The 27,421-nt window shown below is 43.5% G+C and overlaps 1 protein-coding gene across 1 annotated transcript; it reads left to right on the top strand.

Annotated features, from left to right (window-relative positions):
* Nucleotides 1–14,450: 14,450 nt before the first annotated feature.
* LOC120655663 (U4/U6.U5 small nuclear ribonucleoprotein 27 kDa protein-like) lies at nt 14,451–17,892 on the top strand. Its single transcript, XM_039933606.1, has 4 exons — nt 14,451–15,215; nt 17,072–17,159; nt 17,260–17,338; nt 17,413–17,892. Exon 1 carries the CDS (start codon nt 14,593–14,595, stop codon nt 15,202–15,204), a length of 612 nt encoding a protein of 203 aa, XP_039789540.1. The 5' UTR covers nt 14,451–14,592; the 3' UTR covers nt 15,205–15,215; nt 17,072–17,159; nt 17,260–17,338; nt 17,413–17,892.
* The last annotated feature ends 9,529 nt before the right edge of the window (nt 17,893–27,421 follow it).

Genomic DNA, 27,421 nt, shown 5'->3' with positions numbered 1-27,421 from the left:
CTTATACCCACCTCTTGTACCCACATATTACTTTCTTTTAGCATACATATACTTTCCTTTGCACATACATTGACCCATAATTCATGCCATTTTTTCTTTTGGAAGGATAATAATTGACATCATTGTTTATGGAAGAAAAAGAAAGACGTGTATTATTTTTAGAAGAAAAATAAATGGCATTGTTGCTTGATGGTTTTGGAAGGATATTAATTGACATCATTGCTTTATGGAAGGAAAAGAAAGATGTGTATTATTTTTGGAAAGTAAGTAAATAACATCATTGCTTGATGGAAGAAAAATTAAATACTTACGTGCCAGGCACGTACATCTTCCCTAGTAGATGAAAATAACAAAACATGTACATTTACTTTTCTCCAATAACTTGCCCTTCATCCTGATCCAAATATTTATTGCTAAATGCTTCCTCCTGTTCATTGGTCTCCTTCTCGACATCATGCTATGACCTTGCATCTCCCAGCTCCCGGTCCTTGCATTGATGTAGGTCAACATCACCACCTTCATCCTGATCCAAATATTTGTTGCTAAATGCTTCCTCCTGTTCATTGGTCTCCTTCTCGACATCATGCTATGACCTTGCATCTCCCAGCTCCCAGTCCTTGCATTGATGTAGGTCAACATCTCCACCGTCTCCAGCAACAATCATCGTCGTCGCTCCTTGATCATCTTGCTAGTAAGACTAAAGCAAGACTCCAAAGAAACAGTTACAATAGGAATAGACATCACATCTTTAGTTAGTATATGGGCATTAGTTTGTGCTCATGCCACCAACTTAGTATGTTGAAATCATCATAGTAGGTGACCGTGTCGTTGTCCATGTAAGCAGACAATTTAGAAACATATGCTATAGCAGGAGGAGGTGGCGATGCAAGAACAGGTGAAGAACAAGAACCACTAGGAGCACCAAATATCTTACCCCATCCTGTATTTTTCTTACTAGTAGATCCTGATGGTTGTGAGGGCATATGCAATCTTACTGCACCAAACTCGTTTACATTATTATTATATAGTTTATATAATTCATTTCTTACCTCACTGAAGTAAGAAGAGTAATCAACATCAATAATCCAAGAAAGAAGTTGAATAACATTATGAAAATCTCTGATCTTGGCTCTGGGATCCAAAATAAATGCAAAGGAATACAAACAGTTGGATGTTCTGCCAATACTTGAGGAACCTCATTTTAATAGGAACAACAGCACTCATGAGCAATGGTTTAGTCTCTTTGGCATGCAAATGACTAGCAATCTCAATAATATGATACAACACCAAATGACTTGTTGGATGGTGAATGGATCAAGATACCTAAGAGGGGGGGCATTAGGCTCTAACTAACACTACTACAACCACCCCTATCACCGCCGGTTCTAAAAGTGCATCACCAACGGTTTTGGGTACCGTTGGATTTAAGTCGATGGTGATAGCGGGGCCATCACCGCTGGTTCATAAACCGGCGGTGATGCGTGCGCCAACCGTTGGTGATGTGCACCCATCACCGCCGGTTTGTGTTTGGAACCGGCGGTGAAGACCATTTTCCCATCAAAAAAAATATTTTCATATAATAATATTGCATCATTTATACAACATATATAATATATAATTACAGTAGCAGAATTCAACTATATCAGCTCATACATCGAGATTAAATGAAAGAGTCCATACATCAAGATTAAAACAAAGAGTCCATGCACAAAATATATTACAATGTTTGATAAGAACGATATGATCTATGCATTACAAATATGCTGTACTCAACATTACCAGGGGTCCCTCTATCATTCCCCGCATTGTTCTCAGCTTGTTTCCCACAACAAGACTTGAATCGTGAAAATCACTCAATTATACCTACATCTAAGTAAAGAAGCTTGGTTTTCTCAAAAGGATAAGTAAAAATAATTTTCAGGTATCTAGTTGCAGGCATAATAACATAACAAGGAACAACTTATGGCCTATGGCTGCCATGGCACATAATGCTTTGATGTGTGCAATAGTGCAGACATGTAATTAGTCATGAAAAATTAGTCATTTGGGTATCTATTTCAGATGACATCATAGATGACACAAAGGTAGCATTTCATAGATATAATTTGAACACTATACTTGTGAATTCATAACCTTAAATCAGCAAAGAGAAATGACATGAACTACTAAAATAAAGTTTAACAAAAAGCTTCCTCTTTGAAAATTTTATCTTTCAACAGTTGAGCAATTACAAAGCAAAATTGCAAGAGAGCAGCAGCAACAGCTAAATCCATTTTATTCACTACTTCGATATGGTTTATCACTGTGAAGGTCTGAAACCACTACAACTGTATTTATCCTTGTTCATTATTAAGTGATTTGCAAGTAGCATCCTTAGTAGGCTTACAACTATCCTATTGGTGACCGTAGTACCTATATGAATATGCAAGAAAGAAGGATGGTTTAATTAGGACTGCCAAGCTCACCATGCAACCAGATTTATCTTTATCCCATTTACCTATAGAAAGAATGAAATATTCGATCTTCCGGACTGCCAAGCTCACCATGCATTAATAATGATCCTAAGCGTTAACTCTCTACTTGCAGCTTTGAAAGCTTGAGCTAGGCAAAAAGGGAAAACTGAATATAAGTTCAGTTACCTTGGTATTTCAAGAATTAACTGAAGTCATAGAACCAAAGAAGTTAGGTAACCAACCATTCCTGAAATATATTCAGGAAACAATATGAGCCACTTAAAGTTCAGACTATCAGTAAAATGGTATTATATTGCTATGATAACTCATGCCCTATAATGGTGAGGAATACTAATGTGATAAATTAGATTTCGTAGCTAGAAGAATATGACTAAGAGAAGCGTTTTCATGTACCATAAGATATTATACATTGACATTTCAAGGTCACATTTTATTGAGCTTATTAAGAGCCAGTGACCTGGTCACCTGGCAATAACTCCAAATCAGGATTGGGTCTACTACATATGTATAAAGTGGACGTCAACTGATTGAATGAATTATGCAACGCCAGCCATGACTGTGAAACAATGATGCTTAGCTACCAAAATTACATATTTCCATAATCTGAATCTATACGGCATGCTTTACTATAATGTATATACTGACTTAGTAAGCAACAGTTCTAATTATCAGTTACCACTTACTTTGGCTGTTAGGTTTGTCACCGCTAATTGGAACTTCTCTCTGGTTCTTGAGCCAGCGATATGACCAGCCTTGGCGACCTTGCTAAAAGCACCATTCAGCCAGCTTGTTCCAGCAGACGCATACCTGCAAGCTGGACGGAAATACAGAACAATAGAAGGAATCAGCAATGAAAAACTTGAGAGGCTCAGGTGATCTGCTAGCGCTTGATGATTTATGCATGCAGATTTCTGCTAGCACAATGTGATGGCATTTCACGTGTATGCACTCGCAAAGCTCAGATTTCTGCTAGCACAATGTTCCAATGGAGATTAACCGGCTAAGATGCAGAGTCAACTACCATCCTCGCAGGGGCGGCGCCGGGACTAGGGACGGCGCTGGGGCTCACAGATGGCGGCTCCACTCGGGGACGGCGGCGCCGGGGCTCGGGGGAGGCGGTGCCGGGGCTCGGGCGAGGCTGCGCCACGACTCGGGGGCAGCGACGGGGCTCGGGGACAGCGCCGCGTCTGGATCCCGGGGCGGGGGACGGCGCAGGGGCGGCGGCCGGGTCTCGGGGACAGCGGCGGGGATTGGGGCGCGCGGCGGACTGGATTGGAACGAGCTGGACAGGATGAGATTTGGGGCATGGGCTGGGAAAAAAAAGGGAAGAAGGGAAGGGAAGAAGGGGTTGGAGTTTTGTCCTGTACAGCCTCATCACCGCCAGTTGGTAACACGAACTGACGGTGATATCCATAATCACCGCCGGCTCGTGTTACCAACCGTTACCAACCGGCGGTGATGAGGGACATCACCGCCGGTCCCAACGGCCACTACGGCCACCAACTCTGGACCCAGCGGTGATGAGGCATCACCAACGGTTCGAAACGAACCGGCGGTGATAGCCCGTTTGCTATGACCAAATCTGTAGTAGTGTAAATTTTCATGCAGAAATAAAAACCTACATAGAAGCCTAATCACCGCATGTGCCTAAATCTTAGAAAGTGTGACTATTCCAGTCATTCCAAAGTTTTGCAACCTAGTTCTAACCCTATACTAGCATGGCAATTCTAAGATTGAAATTGCAAAAAGTAAATTGCAGAAAGAAAAGAGAGGGTTAGAACACATATTTTCCCCGAGGTATCGAAGAGTCGACACTCTCCCCGAGTCCTCGTTGGAGCACCCACACAAGGGTATCACTCCCCCGGTCCTTGATCCACGCAAGGATCAAGTGCTCTCTAACAGATATCCATTCTCCAACTCCGGATCAGCGAATTCAAAATCGAGCACGACCTTCTTGGGGCTTCTCACAAGACTTCTTCTTGAGAGCTCACCAACAACCCCACCACCAAGCCATCTAGGTGATGCTGATCACCAAGAGTAACAAGCAAAGAACCTCACTTGACCTGCACAAGACCAAGAGAAAGATGAATGCACACTTGCTACTCTCTAAGCACTAATGATGTCATTAATCTTCCATTAAGAACTTTGCAAATCACTCTAGTGCTTCACTTTCTCTTGACTGCCAAATGTGTGTTTGAATGCTTTCTAGTGTCAAGAGATCTTCTTTGGAGCTGTAGACCACATATATATAGCCCACCCCCAAAAAACTAGCCGTTGCCTCAAACGCTACACATGCAGCATTGATCGACTCACTAGGTTAGGGCAGAAACGGGCAAAAATGCACTGATCGAATAAATCGCTCAGCCTAATTCAAACAGAGACAAGGGTCACTGACACATGACTGACTTATTCGTACTGGCCATTTCTTCACTCTCGTCGAATTAGTCTGTCAATCCAGAGAGGTCTCCAAGAATCACCATACTGACTGACTGACTCAGTCACCATCAATTGTCAGCACCGAATTAATCAGTTTGTCAATGGTTATGAGCTGCTGCAACACAGGGTGATCGATTGATTCGGTCCCTGTACTTTGATTGATCACCGAACTACTCTGTCATTCCAGTGCTACTTTGAGTTAAAGCCATAGACCATTGACTGATACGGTAACCCTACTTCACAGTGACCAAATTAGTCGGTCAGTTCAAATCAGGTGTACTCTAGTCAAATGAACTCGTCCAATTCAGTTTCTTTGAGATTCTAACTTGTATATTTACTTCTCATGGCTTCATCTGAGCTACCTAGTACTAGATTTTCAGAAGTGTACATCACACCTAACTCTAGGCTTATCTATGTTAAGCTACGACTCGTTGCCCCCCTTTATAGTACGGTCAAATGAAAAACAAAGTCTTAAACTACTTTATGTGTCTCTCAACACCAAACGACACATAGAACTGCGAGAAGTAGAGAAGGCAGGGAGCGTAGGAGGAGAGAGCAAGAGTGCGCTGCAGCAGAGGCACGAAGTTGAGAGGGGGTAGGAGGGGAGTGAGGGGGTAGATGAAATGAGCTAGGGTTTGGGAGTGGCGGAGGGGGGGAGGCTATGGGGTTGGGGGGAGTTTTATGACTCCAAGCCTAGCCGGGCTAAATAAAGGGCTCCGTGCCAGGCTTGCGGGCCGTGGTCCATCTGGACATCAATATCTGTATGTACGTTTATCATTGTTATGAACATTATCATACAAATTCTAGATCCCCTGTTCTTACTATTACTATTCACCGATGGATGGTGGACACGCTAAATACTAACTGCCTGACTAAATTAAACTCTATGTATTTCTAAAGCGAGGACCGTTTCCTTTTCCGAAATTGACTTTTCTCCATCTTGGTGGGTACATAACGTGGCGGGTCCATATCTATACCTATTAATAAAGCGAGTAAGGTTTCCACCTCAAATTTTGGTTTGGTCTGTCTTGTGTTATTGACAGGTGGGCCCTAGCCCTTAGTCCATCCTGAATGCGAGTCCGACTAGACTTCTATCAATCGAAATCCTAATTGGAACCCGGACAAATCAGTCGGAATCATAATCGGAATATGGGTAAATCAATCGGAATCCCAATCGGATTCCGGACAATCAATAGCTCACATGGTCTATACACGGAGTGAACAAACACAAAATTGGTGATATTATGTAAATTTATTATATTACCCGTAGCAATGCACGGGCATTATGCTAGTAGATAAAAAAAAGATGGAATCAAAATCAGAAACCAGACCATATGCTCTGAGCTAAGAGTTCGAAACTATATAGAATTATGCTTGACGAGTAAAACATGGAAAGAATGAAGTTCTTGACCGCACATATTAGATTATTACCTTTTTAGTTATAAAAAATAATTATAAAGTACATATATTGTACAATATATCATATTTTTTATAGAATTATTGTATACTAATCAATATATTTATATAGCTTCACCCGTAGAAACGTGCATGCATATTGACTAGTATATACAAATACTAGAAAATATACATATATCTACATCTATATCGCTGAACTAAACGCTGGCCTTAGGAGGTGTTGGGGAAGCCACCTTCGGCGGGGTGCGAAGACGTCGATTCGGGACAAGGCGCCGGCGAAGACCCCAAAGCGAAGACCTCGAATCGAAGTAGCCTCAGCGAAGACCCCGCACGCCGTCGCTGCTGATGACTCCCGTCCTGCGAAGTCGCAAGGTACCCAAGCGAAGGTCCCGAAGTGAAGATACAAGGGTGGATGGAAATCAAGCGAAAGAGGAGTGGCGAACTCGCTCGGCGCAGGCCCGGTCCCGAAGCCCTGATCGAAGATGTCGGGCGGCGAAGGTTCTGGAACAAGACTAGGACCCACATGTCGGGCCACCTGTAATCCATTGAGTCTGCATGTTTGATATTACCAAATAACTCGTGGAATATTCTGTATTTGGGGCAGTTAGGGGGTAATATGGGAATTGTGGCAAGTGGGTAGGTGAGCCGTTGGGCTATAAATACCCCCTGTAACTGTACAAATCATTATGGAATACAGAGCAAACTTGCTATTGCTTTGATTTTCGTGTCATTATTGTCCGTCTCCATTTCTCGGAGAGTCTTCGCCTCCAACTACTTGGGCTGTTGTGACCTCTTCGTCCCGAAGAGTGTCTTACATCAACAGTTTTGGCGCCCACCCGCGGTTCGTCCTCGACACGACCACATGGCAACGAAGAAGAAGCCAAACCCTGGGGCTTCGGAGGCCAACGCCTTGACCGAAGCCCTGCCTTCGTACAACAACACCATCGTCACGACAAACAGCGACAACATCGACGACCATGGCGAAGACCTCGAGGTCGAAGACCTCGCTGACGGAGGCCTCGAGGTCGACCTCCACAACCTCGGCATCTCCGCCGAAGACATCCGAGCCATGAAGAGAATCGACGCATGCCTCACGGAGCGGCTCCATCAAGCGCAGCAAGCACAAACACCGAATTGGGGGTCCGCCTCCGAAGGTTCAGTGTCTTCGCTCGGCTTCACAAACATCGTCTTCAGTTAAAAGTGGCACTTGAAGAGACGGGCGAATCCAGTGGCAGTAGGCTTCAATTAATAGGTCTTCGACAGCCACATGTACAAGTTCAGCCGAATGAAGCTTGTCGGCGTCATCTGGTGAGTGTAGACGTCAAAGAGCTTGAAGATCTCCACTACCACTGGATCAAGCGGGAAATGAAGGCCCGCAATGAAGAAGTCGCGAAAGACAACGACTTCATCAGGCTGAGGCTTCGCTTCAACCTCACCGTCTGGATGAGACCGCACCATACCAGCTTCGAGGACGCCTCACCTCTCTAGGTCTTCGATCATGCCTCGGGTCATGTAGCTCTTGTCGAGAATCTTCGTTGGAGGGAAGCGAGTCCTGTCACGGGACGCCATTTCCTCAGAGGAATCCGTCGTGCCCGAAGAAGAAATACGAAGCGATTCAGTCAATCCGTGCCTTGCGAAGGTCTTGGAGAGCAAGAACAAAAGAAAGGCCAGGGGCTGGGGGCTGAAGATTGGGGGGGTGAGCTTTTGCCCCCCGGCGGTCAGCATATATAGTGCCGGCCCCCCAGCCGTGGCGCGTGGGAGAGCCCGCCGCCAGTGTGAAATGTCGATTCTGCCCTTGCACAAATCAAGAAGAATCCGAAGAGTCGCGGGGAAGCGGTGTCTTTTCCCTTAAGTTTTATCCGTGTCTTTTTTCCAGTTTAAATAATCAATTATTTGAAAATACATAAACAATACCTGACTTCAACAACAGGTTATCTTTTGGCCTCTTCTAATGACTTCACAAGTTCAGGATGTCCTCGCACGCTCGCACGCCCGAAGGGTGGCGCTTAAGGCTGCGTTCCACGCACCGGATGATCGAGCCTTCGAATGCCCCAAGGAGCAGCCGAAGCCTCGAGGGGCTGCTGTTGGGGAAGCCACCTTCGGTGGGGTGCGAAGATGTCGATTCGTGACAAGGCGCTGGCGAAGACCCCGAAGCGAAGACCTCAAATCGAAGTAGCCTCAGCGAAGACCCCGCACGCCGTCGCTGCTGACGACTCACGTCCTGCGAAGTCACAAAGGTACCCAAGCGAAGGTCCCGAAGCGAAGATACAAGGGCGGATGGAAATCAAGCGAAAGAGGAGTGACGGACTCGCTTGGCGTAGGCCCGGTTCCGAAGCCCTGATCGAAGATGTCGGGCGGCGAAGGATCTGGAACAAGACTAGGACCCACGTGTCGGGCCAGCTATAATCCATTGAGTCTGCATGTTTGATAATACCAAATAACCCGTGGAATATTCTGTATCTGGGGCAGTTAGGGGGTAATATGGGAATTGTGGCAAGTGGGTAGGTGAGCCGTTGGGCTATAAATACCCCCTGTAACTGTACAAATCATTATGGAATACAGAGCAAACTTGCTATTGCTTTGATTTTCGTGTCATTATTGTCCGTCTCCATTTCTCGGAGAGTCTTCGCCTCCAACTACTTGGGCTGTTGTGACCTCTTCGTCCCGGAGAGTGTTTTACACCAACAGGAGGCCTCAGCTACTGTTACCACGTGGGGCCCGTGGTGTGGGCCCAGCTTCTCCATGTGTCTACCATTCAAGGCTCATCTCGGCTCCACGCAGTTCGCCACAGAGCTCATGCCGCCGGTCCACCTGCACGAAAACTTTCGTGTCGTTCTTCGAAGCCCAAAAATTCGATTATACCTAGCCACACACGCCGCCCACACTCTCACATCGCGGTCCTCGCCTCCAGCGCCGCAGCCAAGCTTCTCCAATCTCGGTGGTCCGTCCTCCGCCGCCTGGCAACCACCACCACGGTGGGTGCGGGCGCACCGCGCGGGTGCCTCGCTTTCTTGGCTCCACCGAAGTGACCGAACCTCAACTCGCCGCTCTGCTGCCTACTAGTGCCTGCTCCATCTCCATAGAAATCGGGCTCATTGACTTCGATCTTGCGGTGCTAGCAGGCAGCAGCTCACCGTGGCGTCTATGTGCGAGTGCAGGAGTGCACTATGGTGGATCCGTCTGAGCGACAGACGCCGAGAAGAGAGAGGTAGCTCGTACGAAAGGCGGGACACCACGAGGAAGCCGCCGGAGCTGCGGTCCTCCTTCCACTCCAACACCGCGGTGGCCGCGACCCTCTCACGGTGACGGACCCATCTCTAGCAAGCGAACCATCTGCGGCAATCTCGCCGTTGCCGATTCCCGTCGGCTCCCCTGCTAGAGGCTGATTTGGTAGCCACGACGGCTGTGACAGACTTGACATTGACCGCGTTGTCGCCATGGCTTCTCCTATCTAGCACCATCACGCATCTGTGGAGTGGAACCTATAGACGTATACTCTATACTCTATACACCCCGGAAGTGGAGGCGTGGGAGCGCTCTTGGGACTGTTCTGTCGCTCACGGGCCGACACGTCGCTTGTGGAGGCGTGGGAGCGCTCTTGGGACTGTTCCGTCGCTCACGGGCCGCCACGTCGCTTGCTTTGCCAGAGCCAGTGGGGAGGGACGCCAACGGGGAGGGACGCCCGACGCGGGCCCTACTTTTTCCGGCACCGCCTTCCGCGGCCGCTGCGGCTCATTTGCCTTGACGTATCGTCGTCAGGGTCCTTCACGAAGCAACCTCCTGCTGCAGCTACGTCTCCGATCCACTTGTGCCGGCGAAGGTTGTCTGCCTCAATTCAGCTAATTAGGCCTAACCCATCTTATCACATTTGCTCATCACTGAGTCCAGTGCCAATTCTAGGTACAACTAGCCCTCTCTCTCCTCAAATGGTGTAGTGTGGTTGATTAAAATCCTTTTTGTACACTCTTTTATTTCCCCAAATTGATCTGCAATTCTGCCTGCAGCATTTTGTGTGCTCATGATTTGCTACAGGTCTGTCAAGCATATGTGCTCGAACACATGCAGCGATTCCCAATGAGGCATCTCTGTGGGTGATTAATAAATTGAATAGCAAAAGGAAAGGTGATAACCTACATGTATTTCATCATTTTTGCTAATGTTGCAAATCTTATTATCAACATGATTAAATATGTTCATCTACCAATTTCTATTGTTCTGAAATAAGTTTCTTTTTTATTTAACTAAGGAGGTTTTTGGCAAGTTTTGTTACTCTGAAACCTACCATAAATCTAGCACCTGCCGCACATCAACTCTTATACTTTCCATATCACCTCATATAAATCATCTTTGACTTTGCTTTCAATATTGGAAAATCATCTGAATAGTTTTGACTACATCTGAATGCTAAACGGGGTATATAGTTTGGCTATAGAAGCTATTTAGTTCACTGTTATTAGGTTTGTAGATTTTGTTCCCCATCATGTTGCTTTGATCCCTGTAGCTTTATTTACCTCTGTTTGGCTAGGATGGACCATGGACAACCAATTTCCACAAGACAAAGTTGCAGTGTGTAGTTCAGTAGACCGTGCAATGGTATAACTTTTTAGAACATTTAAGTAGACTGTGTCTTTTCCTCATTAAAAATAAAGAACATTTCAGAACATACTAAATGTTCTGAAGTATTCTATATTGCAGCTCTTTGTGGTAATTCAATGTTCCGAAATAGCCAAGATAGTAAAAAGATTACATGTCTAATTAAGTTACATGCCTATACTGAATGTTCTGAATGCTCTATCTCAAATTAATATGTATTTTAGTATACTAGAATGTCATAAGATAGGAATGTACTAGGGATGAAAACGGTCGGAAACAGTCGGCGAAAGACTCCACCACTTTTACTTTCACATTTTTTTATCGGAAACGAAAGCGGTACGGTATTTTCGGAAACGAAAATGGTGCCGGTATTCCGGTGATTTCGAAAACGGAAATATACGGTCGAGAACACATCGGTAACGGTCGAAACCCATCAAAATGGTATTTAAAAAACGATAAACATATCAAACAATAGAGCATAACATTAACAATATGACTTGACACATCTCATATGCAAGTAGTGAAGATTCGATTGAGATATTAATCCAAATATCGAACCAATCCGTGATAACTGACACACAGTAGCATGCACGATAGTATGGCACAAAGTTGCACGATAGTATGACACTATTGGGACGAGAAAATATGTGTTGGGCTGTGCTTCAAATACGGTAGGATCCCTAAAATACGGTAATACCGGCGGTAAATTACTGCATAAATTCGGTAATTTTCGAAAATGGTTGGTAGAGGCTGAAATCATTTTCGCTTTCAATTTCGGATAAAAATACCATTTTCATTTCTGTATTTTCGGTAGCCGTTTTTATTTTCATTTACACCAGAATCTCGGTAAAAATCTCAAAAACAGTTCCCGGTAATCGAAAATTTTCGTTTTTGTTTTCAACCATAGAACGTACAATCAGATTGATTCTTTTCTCATTTCCTCTTCTATTTTTCGTAGTATTATGTTCTCCCATGGCAGTATCAGATTATTTCTTTAAAGCATTGAATTTGTAATGTTGCTCAAGGAACCCTACAAGGCATGAACGACATATAGCTACAAGGGGATACTATTTTCGTTTACATATATCTTTTTTTTAGACTTTACCTTATAAATTGTGATTCCAAAGAACAAGAACCATGAACAAGATCCTTTTTGGAAATTTTAGGTGCAATCATGAAATTGGTATGCGGTATCAGTTTAGTCTTTGATTCTAAATGTTTGGCCCTTTGGGTGAAAGGTTCATTTTCTTTTCTCATTACTTGCTTTTCTTGCAAGTTCTTTGGGTTCTAGGAATTGAGGCAGTAATCTGGGTTCTTCATATTTTGAATGGTTACATATTCTCGCACGATGCCATATTTTTTCATCTCATGCTGTTTCCTTGCCGAAACCATCAATATCGTCTCATGCTATAATATATCAGCTCTAATTCACTTTCATTTATTAGTTTTGAAGCAGGCCGGCACTACATATCGCCACTATCTTGCACATGCTGCTCAGAGCCATAACATATACAGTCATTTGTGCTTTATCATTTACAATTGTAATTGACCTATCTTTGTAATGAATAATTGCATGGCCTTAACCAGTTCTTGACTTCTAATGTTCTATGCTTTTGTGTCATTTGATAGTTGATACCTATTTGTATTGTGCATTAGTTTGCCGCTCTTAAAATGGGGCCTTGCTTTTAGTTGCTTGGATGACTTCTAGCACATCCCTGCGCCTTCCGTATCACCGTATGGCACACACCAGCACGCACATGCACCACCGGCGCAGCGAAGCGCGCCAATCTTCCTAGTTGATGTCCGTGAAGCATGAAACATAGGGTATGTTGGGATGCTGGCCCTCGCTGGCCAAACCAAAATAAGGGTATGATCAAAATTAGATCACTTTATAGATGTTTGGAAGGTGGCAAAGTTTAAGTACTCTCTCCATTTCAAATTATATATCGGTTTGGTATTTCTAAGTGCATAATTTTTCTATGTAGCTAAACATAGTGTATATCAAGATGTATAGTAAAAAATTATGATCTAAAAAATACCAAAACGACCTATAATTTGGAATTGAATGAGTATAATATAATCAATATGGATCTTGTTTCGATGGTTTAATTGAAAAAATTGCAATAGCTTGAAAAAATGTAAATTAAAGTATGAAGAGATCTAATAATATGTTTATTATCTTGGAGAAATAAATACACTTTATCTTAGCCCATGCCTTCAGTTTTGCCCTCTAAATTTCTTAGAGAAAGGGTAATAATATAGCCGACTGCTGGCTATAAGATCTTTGGAGCATATCTCTCAGTTCACTTGTATTATAGTTAGCTCTTTACTATTAGAGAAATGTCAGTGATATAGCTACCTTAGTTAGCTATTTTCTATTAATATATGACCCATTTATCTCTTTCACAAAGTTTCTTTATTTTTTTATCGAAGCCGGCTGTAAGCTTCCAGCCCGCTTCGTCTCTCTCCTCTGCTCTCTGCTCCACCTCATCATTCGGCCAGTTATTATAATTGCTCTTAGGGCAATTCCAACCCGAGACACTACTATTAGTTTCTATACCTGCCATGCTATATAGACACTACTCATAGAAACTACATCCCCAATGAAAAGTTTCTTCAAAATAAATTTCTATCCAATCATATTTCTCTTCTCTCTTTTCTCCCTCCCATCCTCTCTTCTTTTATCATGGTTTTCGCGTAGACATGATTTCTTGTATGAGATCCCGTTTCTTCTCTCGTGCCAATTTAGCTTTTTGCTTACATGACACCATATTTAATGCTATGAAAACCAACTGAGTTGGAGGATTGGGACTGTAGGAAATTAGTGGTCCAGACAATACCGTGGCTTTGCGAAGGAATCGTTTTGATTGGTCATAATATCGTGAGGTTTCACAAATCTTGACCACAAACCAAAGCAGTAGCACAGCCGAATTCTAGCTTGGCCAAGTAGCCCTAGCCCCAATGCTACGGTGCTCAACACTAGCTAGCCGCGAGCATCATGGTGCTGTGTGTATTTTGGTCTGTCCATTCATAATATTTTTTCTTTGATTGTCCGAGCTAATAATGGAGTGAATCTTTTCAAAATAGCATTTTCACGCAGAGTAGTGCCACTTGATTTAGGCCAAACAATTTTTTAGGACAAATGCATGTTTTGAGTTTAAATTCTATCCAAATGCGGTCCTCCAAATATTTTTTGATGCAAACATTTTGTGACAAAACTTCATTTTTAGCCACAAGCATGGCATTCGTACTTGTACAAAATAATCAAAATTAGGGTATGACAATCCCTTCCGAATAATATTTGATGCAAACATTTTGCCTTGTTTAGCAATAGAGAAAAATTTGGATGAAGCTCAATGGATTCGATTCATGTGAAATTTCTAAACTATAATAGTAGTAAATTGTAGAATTTCAGTGATTTCAAGGATAAACTGTAGAATTTTTAATGATTTTGTAAGAACAATCCAATCTTTGAAATTCCTGACGAAACTCATATATTATTATTATTATAGTACACTGCTTTTCGAAGCTCCAAATATACTTGGGCCAAAGAGCTTTTCAAAGCTCGATAATACCTGGCCCCAAAGAGGCAAAAGACCAAAAGCCCCGAGAAACCAGCAAACCCTACCTCTTCTCCTCTCCTCCCCCACCCCACCCCCTCGTCGCCGGCGAAATGTCCGACCGCCGCCGCGACAAGGAGAAGCCTCGCGACCGCGACCGTGAAAAGGACCGCGACCTCGACCGCCATCGTGACCGGGATCGCGATAGGGACAGGAATCGGGATCGGGACCGGGATAGGGATAGGGATAGGGATCGCGATCGGGACCGCGACCGCCGCCGCGACCGCGAGCGGAAGCGCTCCCGGTCCCTCTCCCCGTCAGCAGACCGGGACCGCTCCCACCTCCGCCACTCCCACTCGCACCGCCACCGAGGCCGCTCGTCCCCCTCCCCTGACGCCGGTCGCCACAAGCGCCGCCGCGACGCGTCCCCCACCGCCGCCGACCACCACAGGGAGGACAAGAAGTCCGCCGATCCTCTCGCGCCACCCAAGGACGGAGGGGACCCTGCGGCGGTCGTAGCGGTGGGCGACGGGGACGTGGATGCGGAGGAGCTCGAGATGATGAAGATGATGGGCATCCCCGTCGGGTTCGACTCCACCAAGGGGAAGCACGTGCCCGACGCCGACGTCAGCGGCGTGCGCGTCGTCACCAAGCGCCAGCCGCGCCAGTACATGAATCGCCGCGGTGGGTTCAACCGGCCCCTGCCGCCGGAGCGGAACCGCTGAGGATGGAAAAGGTCTGAATCTCACCATGTCCCTATGTTGATAGTTAAAATTATTTCAATTAACATTTAATTGACTAGCTATTGCCGCTCGATTTTGCACTCTGCTGAAAAACATAAGTCATGGTTCTATTGTTTGTAGAATTTTGTGTTCAATTGATTGGGGGCTTTCCAATCTCGGAGCTAGGAAGTGATTTTGGTTGTCTGTTTGGGAATACTGCTTGTATGTATGACAAACCTGGGCATCTGCTCCCTGGTTGATACCTGGGATGTATTTGTTTTGTGCCCTAATGGTCATGTATTGATTGTGTATTGGAATCTGGTGAGATATAGCTATTTAAACTATGGACTACTGTGTTACGGCTAACTGAGCTACACGGAGTGTACAATACCCAATTGACAGTGTCAGGCAAACTCGTGGATGGCCATATATCGTGCTGTTTGGCCTCTAATTAGCCTGTCTAATATGGTTAATGAGTATTAATGATACTATATGATCATGTATGTAAATTGAATCTTAGCACAATTATTGAGAGATGGAAGGCGTGGAAAGGTTTAAAACTGATGGAGTGGCGAACTCATGTATGGAGTATGTAAACATAGAAGCTTAGCACCTTACAAGGGGAGGAGAGGGGGTTGAAAGATTGTGACACCGTTGTGAGTTGCTTGCTTATTTGGATTGATTGTCTACCAATCAGTTCTATAAGTATGAGGACACTTGTATAGGTTGGTAGAGACTACAAAGGAACTATTGATGTAGAATATATAGTCCTTCGATGATAGAGATATAAGTAAACTTGTTGCTTTGACTTATGTAGAGATTATCTATCTAGTTCTTCACAATTTTTTTGGTGCCTTCTGTTCGTTTTCAATAAATTTGGAAAACGTGCACCCCCTGTTTGGATTAAGAGGATTGCCCCAGGAATTTTCAGGTTTAATTTTATCTTAATTCCTCCTGTCTAGCAGGTAGTCTGTTAGATCTTTCTTTTTCTACATATCTTGTTTCTTTATTGTTCTAGTTTTTAGCTTGAATTTAAACTCAATCCTGTTGATTTCCATCCAAATTCCAAATCCTTCCTATACTACCTGGTTCCTTGAGGGATCTCTTAACGTTTCTGCACCATTTTTGTTTTCTTGTTGATTGCTTGAGGAAGTGTTCACTTCGGCAGACAAAGTTGGGGAAAGAAATCATAGCTTACTTCTGGTTTGTGCAATATGATTTTGTATATCAAATCTCTTTAATGTTATAAGACCAACTACAATGGAATAAAGAGAATATATAAGCTAATGCACATCAATGGTTTTCCTCCCAAAAAGTTTGTTTTATTTTGTATGCTTGGATTTAGATATGGATCTGATGAACATCTAGTGTTGATTTTCTTGGATTTGGCTCAATCCAGATCACCTTTAATATTAAGCAAACCAAACTAGTTTTATACATAAATCCACTGTTCAACTGATTGAAGGTACGTAGGATTTCTCTATGATTTTTTTTGTGGTCCTCCATAATCTTTACCCGCTCTAGCTAAGGGTATGGTGTCTATTTAATTTTCACATCGCACATGTTCTAGATGCTGTTTTTGGGATATGACCTTTGTGAATGCACTTATAAGTTTATCTGGGTTGCTGCTTTAGGGATAGAATGTGCATTATTTTATTTCTAAATGATGCAACTGTCATGGTAGCAAACTATGATTTTGTATTTATTGTTTTTATATTCCCAAATGACAACAATAGTGTTATAAAGAGTTAACTGTTATTATCTGTATTTACTTTTGTTATAAAAAAATGATAAGGGGTTAGTTTTTTTGCCAGCTAACTTGTTGGCTATTTCATGCATAATATCAACTGTTTTTTTAAATGTTTTACAGGATCATGTGCCAATGCAAAGATGTGCTGATGTCAGGTCGCAGTTACTCTGTTACTGGACAGTGTTGGAGATGAACTACTGCTGGGCATGTATAACCTCGACGGCCAGTTACTTCGCAAAACTATGTAGACTGACATCCTGTTCTCCATTATCCTTCTTTAGTCATCGTTTGTTCTGTCGGCATTCCAGGAAACAGAGCTTGGTGGCTCATTTTGAAACTATGGCTTTACAACTTTACATGATGTTTCTGGCTTTCTCCATGCAATTGGTGAGCCCCAAGCAATGATTGTGCAGTCCTTTGTTTCTCGATTTCCTATGCTTACATTTGTGTTTGTTTCTTAGCACTTGTTTCAGGACCTCAGGCATGCACCACATGGATTGCCAAGCGAAACAACTTGTGCATTTAGTTGTATGCTTTGCAATGAAATTGTTGGTAATGGTTGTGAATGCAGCAGTGTCATTATAAGTTTCCAAGATTTTGCTGAGCTTTAGCTGGAATCTTAAGTGCCAGTTCCATCAATCAATACTATGTGGAACAACTCTTGTAAAAACGGAAGTGCAGACTGTTGCCTTTGACGCAGGATCTAGTACCTTGGCAGATTTAGCTGTTTATTGTTGGGAGGGTGTGATAGGACCAGTTGCATACATGGTGCTAGGTTTTTATTATATTGATTCAGTATCATGCATCTTTTTTTTTTGATTCAACGGTATCATACATCTGAATCTGGATGTTATCTCCCAACCTGATTGATTCATGTACATAACAAGCCGTAAAAGTTTCATTACATGCTTTAGCTTTACACCCGCTGCAAGCTTTCAGCATATGTATCGTTCTACTATTAAACATGTACTACACATCTAATTCCATGATGAGAAGGCTCTTTGTAGTCTGGGCTTGTTCACACCCACCTCTTCATCGCCCGGGCCAGATGGAACCTCAGCGGGATGCAGCCCTCGAAGCCCGCTGCCGTCCCGTCGCTATGCTTGCCCCTGCGGCTCCGGTCACGCCGGCCGGTGATCCGCGCGCTCTGCATGGCTGGCGAGGGGCACAGCGGCGGGACGACGTCCATCCTGGCAGAGCCCTTGGGCTTCCCCGGCTCGTCCTCCCACTCGAACGGCACCCTCCCCGTCGCCGGACAGTACACCCGGCAGGACTGCCCCAGCTTGTCGCTGCCGGCGGCCTGCAGCTGCGCGGACGGCTGCCACATGGCGCTGTCCATTTCCATGGATTTCGACTTCTGATGCTCCATCAGGATCAGAGCTGCGGTTTTTCTGGCCAGTGCTGGGTGGTTCTAATTAGGCAAGGCAAGGCTACTACTTAGGCGATTAGGGTCGGTTTGTGCTCGTGACAAGTGCTCCATTAGGTGAGGTGTGTTTATTATATAGAGCTGGTAGTGATCGTTTCAGCCAGTGCTGCCTTTTGCAGGTCAAACGCTTGGGTTTGGGGGATGCTGATGTGTGGGAGTGATCTGATGTCAAAGGGAGCCGGCCGGCTTTTCTTCTCGTTCCTGGTGCTTTGGTTTGAAGGTCACGGCGAGGAAAATCAGTAGACGTGGCCGGCCATTTCGTGGCAGTTACTGTTGTGTGAAGCATGAGAGTGGCGGCCACAGGCTGGGGCTGGCTCTGGCTAGTAGGTCTGTTTCCTTTCCTTTTAGAATAAAAAGAAAACATTACTTGATTTGAGGAGGATTACCGTACTAGATTACTTGGACCCAAAATTGTCTGGTGGGCGCGCCGCGTAAATTAAAGGGTTTGAAAACGCAGCAGCCGGCAGGTGACCCGTAATCCGGTGGCTCGTGAAGAGGGCAACGGAGACAACAGGGTGCAGACTTTCCTCTGTTAAAAATGGAATGTAGGGCCATGACTCTAATACTCTCTTCACAATCCAATTGAATTCATAATATTTTTAGTTCAAATTTATATAAAATTAGAGCCCGGTCCTTAGATTATCTAAACAAAAAAAATTAAAGCTCAACAGTGCATCAGTATCCTACAGTTGAGTACATTGGACAAGGTGAGAACTGCTGTCAGGAGAGGTTTCAAGAAAGGGAGTTTTGCGTGGGCTAAGATCGGTAGACGCTCAAATTCAATAGGGAGCATAAATTACTAATAATGTTTTTAAAAGCGATCGGCCATAGGTCGGTGGTGAGGCTTTGCCTAGTGCTTTAGCCTCCTAGGTTGAGGTGCTTTTCCTAGTCTAGAGATAGTACGTAGCTGCGTTGAATAGAGACAATTTTTGCATATATTGAAACAAAGAGTTTTCCCATTGTCATGCATCCATGAGTTCTATGGTGTGGATCAGAAGCGTAAATTGGTGATCCTTAGATGCACCTTCAACTTTTTTAATTTAAATATTTGTACTATTTTTTAAAATATTTAAATTAAAGAGAGTTAAAGGTCCACCCGAGAGTCATTTGCACCCGTATGGATTTGGACTTTGAAGGCCCTTGCATTTGTGGCTCAAGCTTCGATTGAATTTAGTGACAGACGTGGACTACGATGATCTTGGGACCATGAATAATATTATCCCTACTCCTAAAGCATCGATGCAAATTTGGCTAAAACCACCACCCCGCGACCCCCGCTGAGAGGCTCGGCACGCAGTGCACCAACAACATTGTACACAGATTCTCAACTCTGTAGAAAATCAACGGCTCCAAGCACTCCAAACCAACCCTCAACCCGATCCAACGGATGAGCTTATAAGAATCATCCGGTTCAACGCCCGCTTCAACGCGCGCGCCTCCACCCCGCGTCCACCTCCTCTCCTGCACACCCAGCGCCGCGCGTTCGAATCCCGCCTCCCGCAACCCGTCTCACGCACCCAACCAAAAAACCCTTCCCTTCACTTTTCAAAAAAACCCTTCCCTGTTCTTTCTCTTTTTTTCTCCCGCGCTCCTCCCTTGAGCCGGATGAACCCGCGCTTCTCTGTTCTTTCCAGCGGCCGTGACCCGCTCGCCTCTTGGGCCGCCGGACGCCGCCCGACACCCGCGCCGCCGTCCGCCTCGGGCCGCTGCCGTTCCACGCCGCCGACACCCGCGCCGCCCTAGGACTGCGGCTGCAGACGGTGACACCCGCGCCGCCGCCGCCCTCAACCGCGCCGGTATGCGGCCTTCGGCCGCGCCGCCGTAAATCGCCGGCCGTTGCAGCCGCCTCACGCCGCATTGAGGTTGCGGCCTCTGACGGCGCGGCGGCACTCGGGCGCATCGATCCGGCAGTAGGGGAGCGGCGACGCGGTCGGGGCCCGAACGGCTGCGCGGGCCGCCTTGACCGGCGCGGCTCGGCCGGCGGCAGGCGGCTTGGGAGCCCCGCGCGGTGTCGAAGGCGGGGTGCGACGTGGGGACCGGGTGCGGGTCGGCCGGCGGCTCGCGGCATGGGGCTCGCAGCCCCTCCCACCCAGCCCCGCCCCGCGTCTCAGCGCCGGCCAAGGCCCGCTGCATCGCCGCCGTGCGCCACCCGCACGAGATCATCCACCCTGCCGCAGATCTGGCCGGGGTCGCCGCCGCCCGCGCCGCGCCTCCTTCCGCCTGCCGGAGCTCCATGCGCTGCGGGGACAGCAGCAGGCCCCAACGGAGGCGCAAACCAAGAATTCTCCTCGCACCTTCCGCCGCCCGCAGCCGCAGCCGCCGTGGCGTCCGTCCCTTCGATGAGGTACAGATAACTCCACACCTCGTCAGTTTCGCCGGAGCCCGGAGGATTTTTTGTTTTTGTTTTTGTTTTTGGTTGGGATGATTGATTCTCCGTGTTCGTGGTGGGTGAGGTTGCTATAGGTTAATTCTTCCCTAGAGAAGGTTGCTACTCAGATTAGCAGCAGTATTGATTTGTGAATTTACAGGCATGGTTTCAGAGAATCCAATAGTTTTCTTGAATTTTATGGTGAGTGATCGATTAGTGATTGAATTGATTCCTAATCCTAATCAAAATTTGCCCGCTGCCTGCAGATAAGAGAGGATGATAATTGATTTTCTGAGTGGTTAACGAGCCATTAGCATCACTCATGGCACCTCTCATGCATAGATGCTCTTGATGCTTTTCTCTGGTGAGTATTTGTTAATCATTGATGAGAACGTTCTTGAACTAGTGAGGATCTTGGCTTGCATATGCATACAGATACTTATATGCCTCTTGTCTGATGCAAGAATAAACTCAGCTTTGCAAAATATTTCTTTTGGCATTGTTAGTTGTTCGTGAAACTGCTTGATATACAATCATTTATCTTCTTTTCCTTTTTAGACACTTCAAGTATTTTTTATTTTTCTCAATCAATTATGGATGCAAGTCTTTGCAACACGCTGTTAAGTGAAATTTGTAGATGCACCTGATCGGTTGTCCGTTTGAATAATTTTTGTTAGGAAATTTGTTGTGCCTCTTGTTCAAAGTGATAGATGAGTTTTTTATTTTCCCCATGCCACTAACCACATAGCTGAAGTTCTTGATATTTTTGTTTGACTTAAACTATATGTGGTACTTGATGTATATAGTCCTGACCTCTGTAGAAAAAAATGTGTATAGGTGTTGATTTATATTTACATCTGTCAGATTATATAATTTACCCTTCTCTTTTCTAGGGGTATCCAAGCACATTATTGTCTAAGCACATTATTTTTCACAAGTTCTTGATGTTTGCTGCAAAGGTAATCCCCAATCAGTCTTGACTCTTGAGCTGCTCATATATGGGTTTGGATGACCTGATTGTAGTCAACATATCAGCTTCTCAACAACAACAACAACATATCAGCTTCTCAGGTTTAACCAAATCTCAAATTTGTGAGAGTGATGCTGTGGTTGCAATCATTTTATTTTAGAAATGAATATGTACGTGGAGTTTTATTTGCCTAAAATTTCTGTATGCATATTCAAAGTAGCTTGTAACTTGGCCATTTAAATTGTTATGTTAGAAGTACTCACATTGTATGGTGTTATTTCTGTTGTTGATTATCCCTCTTTGCAACTGGTATTAAATGCTTGCCCTCCCTATTTGCAACTTTTTTTAGTGATCAGAAGCCTCGTAGCGCATTACAATGCTTATTTAATGCCACTATTTCTGCTATCTATGATGCAGATTTGGAATTGAGAGCATGGCTATGTCAATATAATTGCCTTTTTTTTTGTCATATTGATGTTTTGGAGAAGCAGGTTTCACAACCTAAAAAGAAGTACAGTACTATCTGTTACAAGCATGAAATGCTGAATAAATGGTTTATTGCGGAAACCTAACTCTATTTCTATACCCAAGACTGGATAATGGAGCAGTGGGAGAAAAGTTAATACATAACAGCATTTGCTGGATTAACCAGTGGAAGTTCGTTAGTTGTTATGTCCAAAGGTATGAAGGTTACTATTTCTTGTTACTATTCGTGCGTGTGGCTTGAACCTCCATTTTCTGACCATTTTCCAATTAACTGTAAAAAATATCCTAATATTTCTCTTGGACTTTGCCTATTAACTTTCATTTTTATCGCCGTGGCATTGCTTATAAAGCATCAGGGCCAAATATTATATAGTTTTGGGTGGTATATTTTCACTATTGCAGGAACTCCTTGCACTCAGCAATCATACAAGGTTAGTGAATCATTCCCTTACAAGTGGATCAATAAACAGTGTAAAGAAGGTTTTCATGTAATATCTATGAGATTGTATTAGCCTATCATGTCCTAAACTCCCGTGTATGATCTGGCTTGATCAATATCCATTTAATTTGCTCTTCAGTTCCTTGATTCAAATTTTGAATAGTTTCAACATGTCCAACTGAAGATATGAGATTGTATTAGCCTATCATGTCCTAAACTCCCGTGTATGATCTGGTTTGATGATTCTTGTAAAAACTCCAGTTATGGATAGGTGATGTTGATCATGGTCTGTGTGTTTCACTTATAGAAAGGGGCTAGACTAATTGACTTACATTGCAGTTTTGTTTGTCGTATAGCTTTCAACACATTTTTGCCAATCGTGGACTCTTGGGCTGTGACGGTTGGATATTTGAAACCCGTGTTTTTTTCCCTGTAATTTGCAAGTTATCTGTGGTGTTAGCATGTGCACTTTACTAGTAACCACTAAGAGGCGGAGCTAGGCCAGCCCAACGCCTGGGTTACTCCATGGGCCAACTGTGCAGCCTGAACTGGACATTCATACCACAATGTTGCAGTGTGGAAAAAAAATATAGGCTGACGACTAGCCACGGCCCAGTGGCTATAACCCTTTCCTCTTTGTGCACAAGTTCATCTACCTTCGTATAGGGAAATTCAAAATTCCAGTAACGTAGGTGTAGATCCTTTTTACGCAGAAAAGTGTCCTAATTCACCTTTTCCCTTTTAGGATGGGCACACTGATTCTTTTCGCCCTAGCAAATTAATTCTCAAACGATCGTAAAGCTACCGGGGTTTTAAGAGGGTGACGAACCATAAAACTGTGGGCATAGAATTGAAAACAATAAAGAATAAAGCCTAGATCAATAACTTGAACCAGCGAAGAGTTTTCAGCCTTATAAGTGGGATCCACAGCCACTAAAGTATTGAGATAATTGCATAGTTGGCCCTATTTTAAAACCCAACTATGAAATTTGCTCGATATTACATACCAATGGAGACCTACGCGGCACATGCACGTGATTTCAAAATATAATAGAAAAAATATATTTATAATAAATTAATAATTATTTAATGTATTAAGTTAATACCAAGAAAGTTTTGTATTCAATGGGATCAAGCAACATTTTTGAACAATTATTTCTGGACCTTAATAATTGTCAGCCAATCACCAATTCTCAAATTTAGAATTAAGAAATTTATTTATAAAAAATCATTTGATGATATGATACACACTAATTTAACAAAACAATCACAAACAACAATTTAATGTAGGTCATAGTAAATGCAGCAACAAATAATAAATAGTGCTAATAAATTGACAAGTGATACCCGGTCACTTACATGATCAAATTTACAATCGATAAATAATTGAGCACAATTGATTGTTGTAAATGCACGAATGGAAAAATACCATGTAACTGAAAGAACATTACAAAGCTAATCAATTGTATAAAGCACTATACAATCCTTAATTTTAGCCCACTGATCTTGAAAATCTTTGGCGCATATAATGTATATCTATAAAATGAAAAAATAATTTAGGTAGGTATCAATCCTTGATTGCACAAATCACTAATTGAGTTTTTAATTTCAGTCCACTACTATAAAATAAGGAAACTAACCATACAGATATCAATTGACGCCGATTAGAAAATTTGATTGATAGTTGGTAATGGAAAGTGCACCATTAACGTGATTGACAAAAAATATAACAAATAGAAAATAGAAGGATTGTAGGCCTGATAGGAGTAATCGCAGGGAATAAAAAAAATAGAAGGACTGACCAAGGTGATTAGTGGTTGTCATCTTTTCCCTTGTTGCCATGATCAGGGGAGGATTGGGGGGGTGTGGGGAGGGGGGGGGGGATGGATACCTCCTTAAGTTCTTCTCTGGGATGGAATGAAGAGGAAGGGGAGACGAAGAAGAAGAGAATGGGAGGAAGAAGAAGAGAGGGGAGATGAGCCTCCTCTACATGTATGGGCTAGATTGGCCGCTAGCCGCGATCTTGAAATGTCCTGGGGGAGGGGGGTTGAATAGGTGTTTCTACAAATTCTGCAAATTACAAAACTTGAAATGTCAGCACATTGACCGGTCAGGCAGAGAACACCCAACAGGTCAGACCGGTTGTAGTGACCAGTCTACTTCAGAACCTGCACAAATATCAGAGTATACTCCTCCTCGAGCTCTAGCACAAATACAACTTGGTGTAGTACTTCTATAGGTGATATCAAGTATATTTCAAGTCTCTACAAACACAGAAACAACACCCCAAAGTAGATCAAAGCGGAAGTACAAATAAAACTAGAGCACAAGTAGTGAGATAAACAACAAAGGAGACTCGATATTTGTTTGACTAAAGTTCAGATTCACCAAAGTGAATCCTAGTCTCAGTTGAGGAACTCTTTAGGAACGTGAGTCTATTCAACTCACTTCCACCGAGTTAGATCTTCTTCCACCCCTTTCATCGCTCCACTATCTTGATCCTTATCTCACAATGCTCACAAAGCTCACACACGCTTAATCTCAACCCAACAAAATGATATCAAAACTAGTTCGAACAACTCACAAAGAGTGTTGGAGAGAGCTTGCTGGTCAAAGGAAAACTTCAAGAAGCTCAAGAAATGTCAGGGAATCAGCTGCCCACGAAAGAGAGAGCCAAGGGGTATAAATACCCAACTTCCTAAAACTGGCCATTTGAACTAACAGTGCAGACCGGTTAGACCGGTCAGACTAGTCCCCCAGACCAATCAGACCAGTCCCCCAAACCGATCTAGCTGAGTAACTAGCCGTTAGAGGCAGGACCGGTCAGACTGGTCCCCTAGATCGGTCAGACCAGTCTATTCCAAAGATAACCCAAACTTAAGATAAAATGCTCCACTTGGTCCACCAAGTCCAGACTTGATCATCCAAGTAACTTGAAGTCTGTTCTATGGGATTTTCTCTCAGATTTCTCACTTGGGTGATCTGTGAGCACTTTTGACCATTGTTAAACAACCAATGTTGCATCCCTCTTGATAGTATAACATAGCTATACTCAAGATTAAACATAAATCACTATTCAACCACTTGAGCTCTAAAACACTTCAGCTTTGCTATCTTTGACTTTGTCAACCTTGGGACTTCAACGTTGCATCTTCTCTTGAGCAAAATCTATACTTGAACTAGTAACTTTGAATTTCCATCATACTTGTAAATCTGTCCTTAGAGCTCTAAGTCACTCCAAAAAGTATTTGATGCATTGCATTACTTCTCCCAACAAGGTTTAGATATGATACTTCGAAAACCCCACGGTTACTAGCCACTTCACCCTAACAATTCGCACATGGCAAGCCGTTGCTTCACCAATGCTTGCTTAGTCCTTCGCACTAGTCATCTCGGTTGGTCTTCACCACCTACCTTCACCTTATTGACTTAAGCTTTGCACATCAACAATGAATTTCATTTTTCATTCTCATATCTCTATATCTTTGTCTTGTGTTGTAATCATGAACCTTTGATCCTTTTGATAAAGAACTCTTCATTATGCTAAGCCATAATTAGAAACCATCATTGTTCAAAGCATGAACACTTGTTTCTGTTTTTCCTTCACAATATGCTTGACTTTCAACGATATTTCCCTTTTTGTTTGATTCTTCATTACATGAGCCAATGCCGTTAATTCTTTTATAAATGAATCCCTGGTCATGATATCTTCAACAAAAATATTATTCCTTTAATCATGTTGTCATTCAGCAACTCACCAAAACCCATATGGACCTAGATGCACTTTCAGACGTCTCCGTGATGGATGACTTTAGGAAACAAGCAACGACATATATGGAAAAATATCAATGTGTGATTGATGTCCTCAAGAAATAAATTCGATGATTGATTGACGTCTCAAAAGGAAAGATGAAGATTGATTGGTGCTCAATTCGTGCTGCAGGCCTGGCTGGCTGTTGCCTTTTTCTTCCCAATACATGATGCTCAATACATAGTTTTCCACATTGCTGATTTTATAATTTTTTGTAGGATGTATCAAGTGTCCGATGATTTATTTTGGACAAACATGGTCCGGGGAGAAGAAGATATTCCTAGTTTGGAGAATTTAAATTTTTCTTTAACAAATGAGACCCAATAAATTGATGAGACAACTACTGGAGTTCAAGGAATTGATGTGGAAGGCGATATTGTGGCTCCACGCTCTCGCAGTTCAAGGCCAAACTCGAAGAGGTCTAAAAATTTTGACTCGAAGGAGGATTTAGTTGTGGTCTCTGCTTGGCTTAATGTGAGCAAAGATCCTGTGCATGGAGCTAATCAATCTAAAGGAACTTTTTGGAGTAGGATTCATTCTTACTTTGAGAAGAACAAGACCACTCCTTTTTCAAGATCAGAGAGTTCCATTATGCATCGGTGGATGACTATTTTGGGTCAAGTGAACAAGTTTTGTGGATGCTATGAAGCAATAGAGCGTAGGAATCAAAGTGGTGCAACTATTCAGGACAAGGTAATTGTATTTCTATTATTTTTTCCATTTCATTCGTATGTCAAGACAACCACATTGACAAGTATTTATATCCTCTTTAGATATCTAATGCAGCAGAGATGTACAAGGGATTAGACCAAGAGAACAAGTCGTTCACTCTAATCCACTATTGGAACAAGTTGAAGGATGAAGAGAAGTGGCAGGCAAAGAGGAGGGAGATGGGCGAGCAAAATAAAACAAACAAAAACAAGAAGCAGAAGGTGAACGCATAGTCCACTCCGAGGCAACAGACTAGAGG

The sequence above is a fragment of the Panicum virgatum genome, chromosome 1N (assembly GCF_016808335.1).
Source record: "Panicum virgatum strain AP13 chromosome 1N, P.virgatum_v5, whole genome shotgun sequence".
Taxonomy (NCBI): domain Eukaryota; kingdom Viridiplantae; phylum Streptophyta; class Magnoliopsida; order Poales; family Poaceae; genus Panicum; species Panicum virgatum.
The sequence above is the reverse complement of the archived record's forward strand: the minus strand, read 5'-3'. Positions and strand labels throughout refer to the sequence as shown.